At 49.1% G+C, this 10,209-nt stretch overlaps 4 protein-coding genes across 4 annotated transcripts; 3 read left to right on the plus strand and 1 right to left on the minus strand.

The window, feature by feature from the left end:
• Positions 1–294: 294 nt before the first annotated feature.
• AO090003000097 (ADP-ribosylation factor-like protein) lies at positions 295–1,253 on the plus strand (the record flags this gene model as incomplete). Its single annotated transcript, XM_023234732.1, has 5 exons — positions 295–344; positions 401–549; positions 675–777; positions 837–908; positions 980–1,253. 5 exons carry the CDS (start codon positions 295–297, stop codon positions 1,251–1,253), a joined length of 648 nt encoding a protein of 215 aa, XP_023089827.1.
• Positions 1,254–3,613: 2,360 nt separating this feature from the next.
• Positions 3,614–4,203, plus strand: AO090003000098 (resistance to Congo red protein; the record flags this gene model as incomplete). The annotated part of the gene is made up of 3 exons (XM_001819279.3): positions 3,614–3,642; positions 3,719–3,835; positions 3,909–4,203. 3 exons carry the CDS (start codon positions 3,614–3,616, stop codon positions 4,201–4,203), a joined length of 441 nt encoding a protein of 146 aa, XP_001819331.1.
• A 1,742-nt stretch (positions 4,204–5,945) lies between these two features.
• On the plus strand, positions 5,946–7,321 carry AO090003000099 (uncharacterized protein; the record flags this gene model as incomplete). Its single annotated transcript, XM_023234733.1, has 2 exons — positions 5,946–6,245; positions 6,335–7,321. The coding sequence occupies 2 exons, from the start codon at positions 5,946–5,948 to the stop codon at positions 7,319–7,321; spliced, it is 1,287 nt and encodes a 428-aa protein (XP_023089828.1).
• An 856-nt stretch (positions 7,322–8,177) lies between these two features.
• On the minus strand, positions 8,178–9,884 carry AO090003000100 (CwfJ domain protein; the record flags this gene model as incomplete). Its single annotated transcript, XM_001819281.1, has 2 exons — positions 8,178–9,813; positions 9,871–9,884. 2 exons carry the CDS (start codon positions 9,882–9,884, stop codon positions 8,178–8,180), a joined length of 1,650 nt encoding a protein of 549 aa, XP_001819333.1.
• Positions 9,885–10,209: the final 325 nt, after the last annotated feature.

Genomic DNA, 10,209 nt, shown 5'->3' on the forward strand with positions numbered 1-10,209 from the left:
CTTATTTGATTACATTCATTGTCTCGTGGTCCGCCGGTGTCGCAGGATTCGAGTCCTTTCAACAAGCCCACCATCCCCACTCTTAACCTTACAAAACTCTTATCCTAAGTCTCAATATCTTCACCCACCATCGCCACTTCGCGATAGAACAATCGACCATTTTGTTGGTTTTCCCTTTCTCTCAACCGTTCTTGGCCGTCCTGTCACTTCTTTGCCCTTCATTCCCATTTGGTTGATTTCTCTTGTACCAACAGTTGGGGTCTCTTTGCTTTTTCTTTTTTTTTTATCGCAAACATGGCGGGTATCTTTCGGACGATTTATGACTGGCTCCTGAGGATGTTCTGGTAAGTGGGCCGCTGTTCCAATAAATCCTCGCTTTTTGCGGTTCTCCCGGAAATAGTTCCCCGGCCCGTCCCCGCAAAAACAAAAAAAGGTTCGGCTTGCTAAGTGCGGTACTTTGTATATCGAAATTGCAGGGCGACGGAGATGGATGTCACCATGATCGGGCTTCAAAATGCAGGAAAATCGTCGCTTTTGCGGGTGCTTGCGGTATGCCTCCGTTCATCTGGACCGACCGAAACTAGTATTTCGACCACCATCGCTAACGTGACCTAACGAACCCTGTAGGGAGGCGAGTTCACTGTAGAGTAAGTCAGCGCGTAGGCTTAGCCTAGCCGTAAGGGTTGTCATATCTCTTGCTAACCCTCCCCACAGTTCCATCCCCACCATTGGCTTCAACACGAAGCGGGTTCAGAAAGGCCATGTGACCTTGAAATGGTCAGTGTATCAGCGCTTGTCAGCTATGATCCCCCATCGTGGTGCTAACGCTCATCTAGCTGGGATTTGGGAGGCCAACCGCGATTCCGACCAATGTGGGAGAGATATTGCCGCGGTGTAAATGCGATAGTGTAAGTCCACCTCTTCATCCGCTCTGGAACAGGACCCACTGCTGCTGTGGCTATCCTGACATTCGGACCAGGTACATCGTTGATGCAGCAGACCGTGCGGCACTTCCGGTCGCCACAGATGAGCTGCACGAGCTGATGGACAAGCCCACTCTTGAAGGTATTCCGCTATTGGTCCTCGGGAATAAGTCCGACCTTCCGAATAAGCTGTCCGTCGATGAACTAATTGATGCGATGGATCTAAAATCCATTACCCATCGCGAAGTGAGCTGCTATGGAATCAGTGCCAAAGAAGAGACGAACCTTGATGCGGTTCTGCACTGGTTAATTGCCAAAGCCAGTCGATGAATGCCGTGGGAAACAGCACCTGCTTCATCCTTCCTTTCCAGGCCGCGGGCCTAAAACTTTTGTAGACTCTTTCAACCTCTTGGATTGCAGCCTCCGATGTAATGATGTTGACGATGTGAACCAGGCACATTAAACTTTAGCGTCATTGAAGTTGATTTCTGGATTTCTTTGTCTTGTTCGCTTTTTGTTGCCTCTTGGCTTCAGCACGTGCGCTCATTCAGCTTCTCTTTCACTGTTTGTTAATTTCATTCGTTGCATGATGACCCATGTTTTCTATGTAATTTTTAGTGGGCTTATATTATGGGGACAATGATGCCCGATCTCATCGTGAGTGGCTTTTGGATTATATGACGTCTGAGATGGAAGACACGTGAGCTGGAGATATGAGCATTGATCCGGGGCTATTCTGAGATATAGAATGTAGTAAACCCGAGGGCAAATCCACAATTCGAGTTGAATTACAAAAGTCAAGGACAAGACCAAGTAGCTTTGGAAGAGGGAGCGAAAGGGGGGCAAGAGAGACACTGGCGCCAGTCTTATTTATGAGGATCGTGTTGGAGCAGAGCACACAGACCAACTGATGCGTTGGCATTGCAGATGCGAAGACGGGAACTAATCAAGCCCTCCATGCGAACCAGCAAATCCAACCCCGCCAACAACACCTGCCAAAGTTCAAGGGCTTCTGGGATCCTATTCATAGACCACCCAGTCATGAGCAAATCATTGTGTACTTCATATCCCTGCTGATCGGCTAAGGTTGCTTGATGGCCTGGTGATCGTGGTAGTCATTTACTATGGTGGAGTGACCTAGACCAAGTACAGGTTACATGTCCAGACCTGTAAAGGAATAAAATTTTCTTTCTCTTTCATCATCTGTCGCAAACCTGTGACCTATCCATGGAGACTTTAATTTAGTTGAGATAGGCAATGATCTCTTACCATATTGTACTTTTTTTGTGAGCCAGAACATGAGCAGAGTCTAGAAGTACACAGAAATGCTTGAGTTGCGAATTGTCTCCTAATATATCTTGGCAGGCGTTTTTGATCCTGCAGCGAACCACCCTTCGTTGCAATCTTACATGAGCTAGAATATATAAAATCGGTCTTGGTTCCCAGCCCATATTATTAGGAAATTAGTTGATATAGATGTCGCATTTTTTTTTAATTGTGGTATTAGATACCTACATATACCTGTGTGAAACTATGAGTTGTCGGAAATCATCAAACATAACGCAGGTGTTGCCGACAGCCAAAAAAACCCCTTCACTGGGCTGATCAATCTCCTTCTCAAGATGCATCGTTAGTCAGTAGTCAGGTTGCCCATAACCCAGTAGCCCAATAGTATTTCGCTTTTCGATAAATGACAGTCCTACAGAGGAGTATCGCACATTTCACTGGGACCACACCAGTGTTAAAGCTGCGCGATACTTACCAATAAGTAAGAGATGTCGTGCTCACCATGCATTTAAAATTCTCGAAATGCCTGGAGTCTACTCCGTACGACTAGTATCAAATACTGTGCACAGTTGATCACGAGACTAGAGCATGCTGAGGGTTATGGTTATGAAGGAACGGAAACTGAACTCATCCGAGTAACCGGGCAAAGCCAGACAGCAAATCATAAACCATTGATCTTCTTAGGTTTCACGCGGGAGGAGAACAATCAAGTCAGGTGTTTGGTGGCTTAGACGATGATTATATGGCCAGTACTCCGTACCGAGGCGAGCTATAATATCGGCCGTCCTTCGCTGGCCACTCGGAATAACCCCTAGTTAGGCGGTGAAATACTTCAAGAGAGGGAATCGTGAGAGGATATACATTTGACTGTTTTCCGTATAAAACGCCCTATTTACGAGGAATTCTAGGATTACTCCACCAGGTGTTGAAGAACTCCCTTTTCTTTTTGTGTCATCATTATTATGATTAATTAATTTGCCCCCCTGTTCTTTGATTTCCAGCCCTATTGCACATCCTTACCAAATCCTACGGTTACCCACCGGGAAAGTAACCCAAGAAATAAAACAGACCGGCCAACGTAAGGCCGCCAAGCACCAGCCACACTCCGAGTAAGGACCAAGTCCCTTCATTGTCTCCATAATTTACCCGCGCCATTCCTGCTGCGGTTTCGTTGCTGCCTTCAGACGTACAAGAACTTCACTTTCTTTTCTCCCCTTACATTGGTCCTGGTTGAATTCTTTCGTTCGGTTCGAAAAGCTCTTCGAATTTTGTCTTCTCATTCCAGGAAGATCGCTGAGCTTGTCATTACCCTTTTACTCTGCTGATATTTCAGCACCAGCTCTCATCTCTGCGATCGACGTCATTCTCCGCCCGGCCTCGGATAAAGAGGCCTTTCAGCCACGATGGGTGTCATCCACGCCCGCCGAGAGTGGTGAGTTATATAGCCCCAATATTCATGACGGTAATGTGGTCAATGGAATGAAACAAAGCTAACCGTGTCCTTGTAGTGGGTATAATAGCTGGGGCGATTGGGTTTGCAGACCAAGTAGCTGGTATGACTGGGGTCGTTGGGTAGCGTTTGCCGTCATTGTTGGTTGTGCTTTTATCATATTCTTTCTTTTTGCGTACGTTCCTCACTCCCGCCCTTGGCGGAGGACCTCAACCCGAGCCAGTTACCTGAAGCTAACGTCCTGCTAGATGCCATAACGCTCGCCGCCGTCGCACTCGCGGCCTTCAACCTCATCCGGGCACGGCATGGCTTGCTGGCCCGCCTCCCTACGGACAACAACATCAACAACATCCTTACTATGCCGACCCTCATTATCAGCAACAGCCACCACCTCAGTATACTCCCCAACCGCAAACATATGGCTACTTTGGAGGACAGCAAACGGGCATTGAGTTGCAGTCGCCGCCGAATGCGTATCACAACGGACCCGATCGGGCCTACCAGCCACCACCGGGCCCTCCACCAAATGGCAGGAAAGTATAAACGTTTCTCCAGACTGTTAGCTGTTGAACGAGATCTTAATCCCAAACTCGAAATGATCGCATGATTCGGATTCTGTTATCGCAGGCGTTGGTGTCGTCTTTTTTTGAATCTCCTGCACCCCTGCTTCTTTGTCAATATCCAGCAAGGAGGATGTAGCCGAGAGCATTTTTTCATGGGTCTATGAGCTCCTTTGTGTTTATTATCATACCTCGATATCTCTTTGTTTATTATTATAATGACCATCCGGGCAATTACGATTCTAATTACTCCAAAGTTAAGGCTTGCAGTACAAGGTGCAGGCATTTCCTTTGCGAATCTGGCTCGTTTTTTACATTTTAAAGCCTTCTGAAGAGCTAGCGAGGCGTTGGCGGTGGACTTTAGTATGACTCTCAGTAGACATGAAGATAACCATTGTTTCGCTACTACTCCCATTTTCCTGTCTGGAGTGTGCTGTCGCAACTCGTAATGGCACTGGACGCGGAGACGCTAAAAAAAAAGACGAACTAATTTGGTGCAGAACCATTGGCCCGTAAAGGAGCGCAGAATTCTTTGGCTTCTTTGGTCTGGGGCCGAACTCGCTCACTGTGCATGAGAAAAGTATGGGGCACTGAAATATTTTTCCAATAAAGTAATTTAACCTCATTCAACGACATTTTAACGACTATATCGCATTGATCCACGAATATCTGCTCCCTCCCGTATAGGTTTCCATACAAAGGTCAAGAATGCCATACTCGGCAACTTATTCGTACTGGCGTACCATTTAGACGAGCAAAGTGGACACGGCGACTGCCAATGATTGTTGAAGAGAAGGAGTCGATCACAGCCATGAGGGCGAGAGGGGAAACGAAGGCAGAGCAGTTTCAGATTACAATGTGAGGAGTAGCTGTACTAGTAGTAAATTGTATTAATACTTCCCGTATCTGCGAGTTAAGTTACTTCAACCACCGAGATTACTTTTTAATGGATCGGCTACCCACCGAACCTCTTCTCCATCTCAGGCAATTGTGATGAGCGTTTTGGTTCTCTTTCATGCGCTGATCCCTGTGGGAAAAAAAAATAATTGTTCTTTCTTTCTCCCCTTGTTCAACTTTTTTTCTTCCCTTCCCTTCCCTTCCTTCCGCCCTCTCAACCCTTGTTCTCGCGACTGAACTTCGTCTTTCCTTCTCCGCCCACGTATCTTTCCATCCGAAATATTGTAACCTAGTCTCTCCCTCCCTCTACTGTTTGCGGCAAACCTCCTGGAGGCGGTGCATTGATATCGCCAACTACCAGGCACTCTCTTTAAAATATTGATTCTTCCGATCATTCCTTTTTTCGTTGTACCGCGACTTTTCTCTCCCTCTAAGAAACATCAGTATCCCGTACCTCGAAATCCGGGTTCCCAAGATTAAAAACTGCACTCTTTCAACACTCTACCGACGTCGCAAACCGGACCACTCATTTAATTTTGATCGCTGATGCAAGAGGGAATCGCATCCTGCGAAACAAACCAAAACCCGAGTCCCGTGGGCAGTTGTTGATCTGTGGCTCTTGCGACCGTGACCATCTAAACCTCACATTCCTACGCTGGGTTCCGTTTCGTTGCGCAGCAGCACATGTTTTACGCTCCAGTGTGTGTCGCATACGGTGTACTTGTGCCTTACTAAAGTGATATCTGGAGAAAGAACCGTCACATATAGCCCGTAATATTGACCGTGTGGGGTCAGATAACCCAATCTCAGGATTCATATTCCGCCAAAATGAGTCCGGTGGATACAACGCCATTCCCGATATGGCCGCGCGACTTTGTGAGCGATCTCAAGTCCGCTCCGGAAACATTATCGAGTTGGGATAATTGTATGGCCAAATCGTATTGCAAGTACGTTGCTCTATTGTTTCCTTCTAGTAATTCCATATCTGACCCGGACGCTACAGATGGCCCGTCATCGTTGCGATCATTGTTGGTGCGCTCATTGTTATCTCCATTCTGGCGTGCATTATCAATTGCCTGTGTTGCGGCATCCAATGTTGCAAATGCTGTGGATGCTGTTCATGCTGCTGTCCGTCTCCCCGCCGAAAGAAGGAGCCAAAATACTTGGATGACCCTTACAATCAACCTCCACCGATGCCGGAAAACAATCCTTATCAGCCACCCGCACCCCCATCTCTGCCTACCTATCGTGGAGCGCAGGTCGCACGGTTTGACACACCCCCGAGCCCTGCAGTCTCCAAGGGCAATGAAGATGCGTTGCCCGCGATGCCCACGTGGGATAGTGCCGTAACGAAGAGGGTCGACGACACTGATCATCACCAGGATGCAATGGAGATGGAACCGTTGAACCTCGCCAACCAAAGACCGCGTCGGATGCCATCCGCACCTCGACCGAACGGAGCCGGTTACATGGGGCCACCGCCTGTCAGGACAGGCACAGCTGTCACTTCTTCCAGCTTTTACCCTGATGACCAGAGCGCGTATCACGCCCGTTCACCCGGCGGGCCGTCTCCTATCTCGCCATATGAACAACCTTATGGCGATTATTCTCAGGCCTATGGATCCCAACCACATTATATGCCAATTGGCACCGCAGTCTCACCGTCTGCCGAGGCCGGCCCGGCACCGTATCGTCACCCATCTCCAGCCATCACTCAGACACCTGGGATGGCACTATCCACGGATGGCGCCCGTCCGATACCTTATCGGCAACCATCTCCCGCCATCAACCAATCACCTATCAACAGGACGATGTCGCCTGCGAATGTAGCCCCTCCCTACAGAGCATTGACACCGGCAAACGCAAACCCAGCCTACAGGACAATGTCTCCTCCCACTCAAGAACCGGTGTACAGGGCGATGTCTCCCCCTAGCCATGAGGCGGCTTACCATGCGATGCCTCCCAGCCACGAGCCCGCATACCAGGCAATGCCTCCACCTGGTTCTGAGCCCACTTACAGGGCAATGCCTCCTTCGTTCAACGCCGAACCGGCTTGGAATACTTCTCCTTCCATTCCTTCGTCACCACCTCCGCCATTCACATCAAGTCCCGCTCCGCACGAAACAGTACAAGACTCGGGCAGGCCCCCGACCTTGCTACAAAGTGGGCGAAAGCCCGTTCCCAATTCTTTCAGGGATGTATAAGCCTTGCAACTGATAGATTTGAAATATTGCCTTGATTTAACCTCGACAGCTCTTTGACGTTTGTCTGTCAACATCAAGGCCGATTTGTTTTATATTCTCTTCTACGTAAAGTCGATATGGTTGGCGCTATTGTACAATGCGTGGAAATTGCACTTACACTTGGAATATCACCACCCGTTTTGCTCTTTAGGATATGACATGTTTAGTTCATCTGATGGGCATTTTTATGTGATTTTGGACATTTTATCTTCCTGCACAGAACCAAACCGCTGAACGCTGTCGTACATTATGAGTGTTGATCACAGAAATGTACATTGATCACTACAATCAACTGGAGATATTGTGGGCTTCCCCTTCGACTTATATTCTTTTCTGCTGTTACATTTCGCTTCTGTTTGGCCCGGCGTTGGAAAAGACCGTCTCATGACTTTCTCACTTCATGTGTTAGTATGTACATGTTCTATTCGATGAAGGATCGATAGGAAACTCAACTTTATGTTCTTTGGATGACAACTTGAATGACAGCTTCACTATCTATGGCACTACTCTACGTGCATGTTTGCAATTTGGCCTTCAAATAAGCCAACGTCACTACATTGTATAGTGAAGTACTATATCGATAGACCGAGGACTTGGATATATATATATCACTATCACACTACTAGTCTTCCGTGTATCCCTGGCCTATACCAAAATACCAGACCTGGAGCTCCAGGAAATATACAGACAATGCGGCATAAGACACACATATAATACCCACACGCTCAAACACCCTCCACACTTTTATAAGCACACCAAAAAAAGAGTCTATAAACAACTAAACTACATTCCCCCCCAAAACCTCACTAGACCTCACTCATTCTTCCAAAGTAAAATCAAACTCCTTAAACGCATCCTTAAAAGCAGTAGCATCAGCCTCCTCTTCCTCCTGCGACTGCACATCATTCTTCCAATTAATCCGGCCCTCAAGCTCCATCAACTTCGCCATAACCCTCCGTCCGAACTGGAGATCAAACCTGAAGTCCGGGCCAAGCGGCAAGAGCAGCATTCTCTCCGTCTCCCCCGAAGAAGCACCAGCATCAGCGTCAGAGTCAGAATTCTTGTTCGGACCCCAAATCCAGACGCGGAAGAAATCGCCCGGTTCGGCGCTGGGGTCAGTCGACGACGGAGACTCGAACTTGGGGTATTTGAGGTTCTCCGCTTCCACTTTGAATGCGGCGGTTACGAGGCCGCGGGTGATTAGGTCGCCGGGAACGGGGAGGAATTGCCAGTGGGTGTGGATGCCGTTTCCGCGGCTGACTTCCCAGGTTACGGCGCCGAGGGAGGAGTTGGTTTTGGATTTGAGCATGGAGTGCAGGGCTTGGCGGTAGCGGTGCATTTCTTTGTAGGTTGCGAGGCGGGAGTCCTCGTCTGGGATGCTGGATAGGGTTGGGGTGTGGGTGAAGGGGATGATGAGCATGTGGCCTGGAAAGCCGAGGGTTGGGAAGGTCTTGGAGGTGGGGAGGGGGCCCTTGGCTGTTGTGAGGTAGGCTTCGTTTCCGATGGAGGTGATGAGGTGGGTTGCGATGTTGGGGTTGGAGAGGCAGAAGAAGCACTGGTCGGGGCCTGGTGGGGGCCCGCGGGCACGCTTGCGGGGGCGATTGCTGCCCTCGTCGTCGATGGCGAAGCGGCTGTAGGATTCTTTTTGGCTGGAGAGGGGCTTGCGTTTGGTTAGGACGGGGGCCAGGGGGGAGGCGGTTGCGCCGGTAGGGATGGTTAATGGGTGGGGGGTTTTGGGGTCGAGCGTGAATGCGTACATCCATTTTTGCTTGGAGGGGTTGTTGTAGGATGCGAGGCTGATGAAGCGGGTTAGGGGTTTGGCGTCCGGGTTGTCTTCCGGGGGCATGTGGAAGAAGGGTTCTCGTTCGTAGAAGAACTCGGGCGCTGATGAGAGGTGGTAGCGAGGTTTCAGGGTTGAGCTGAGGTCTGCGATGCATTGCACTTCTTCGGGCTTGGTTGCTTCATCTGGGATCGGGACTTGGGAGCGTGTGCGGATCCCCTTCGGCCATTGATGGGTGATGAGGATGTCGGCGCTGTGGGCGCCGTAGAGTGCCCTGGCATCTGACTCTGTGTAGCCTGGGTGATACTTGTCGGAGGATTGGCTTTCTGTCTCCAGGTAGCCGCCTAGAGCGACGAGCCGGATGCCCTCAGAGGTTTTCAGAGTGCCGCGTTTGCCCAAGAAATAGAGGTTCGGGCAAACTTCGTCGTTGGCCTCGATTCTTTCGATTACCCTGGTGGGAAGAGGCCGACTACCCAAGGTGAAGTATGTCGGGAGTGGCACGCTGATACTCCCTTGGAACAGCGCAGAGATCTCATCCAGTTCCTGCTCTGTCGAGCAGTCGCCGAATAGGTCGCCGACAACAATCGCGAATGAGAAAGATTGCTTCACGTGAAGTTTAGCCAGCTTCGTGAATACTTCTCGGAGCTGGCAGTTTACGCCACCAATTACAATTCTGAAATATGCGTCAGTGGATTGAGCGGGTTATGTACTATGAAGCTTTCAGACTCACATTTTGGAGGCCATTATTCAGTTTGTAGTTCGGCTTCGGTACTATGATGCAAGAGTCGAGCTGACCATAGTATTTTGAGCAGTCAATCCTTCACTTGAGACAAGGCTGAACTAGCGCAAGACTTATAGATGATTCGGGCGCTATATATAGCAAGCTACTATATGGGTTACAAATAATATAATGCCGTCTCGTCGTTATCGTCGCGTCTGGACATGCGATAGTTTTTTGCCAAAAACGGTCTGGGGAGCTTGGACCAGGCTTAATCTCCACGTGACTTTAATTAGCCTTATCGGGCTAGAGGATATTCCCTGCAAGCGCCGCTAATCTCCGCACGGAATA

This window comes from Aspergillus oryzae, chromosome 2 (assembly GCF_000184455.2).
Source record: "Aspergillus oryzae RIB40 DNA, chromosome 2".
NCBI lineage: Eukaryota > Fungi > Ascomycota > Eurotiomycetes > Eurotiales > Aspergillaceae > Aspergillus > Aspergillus oryzae.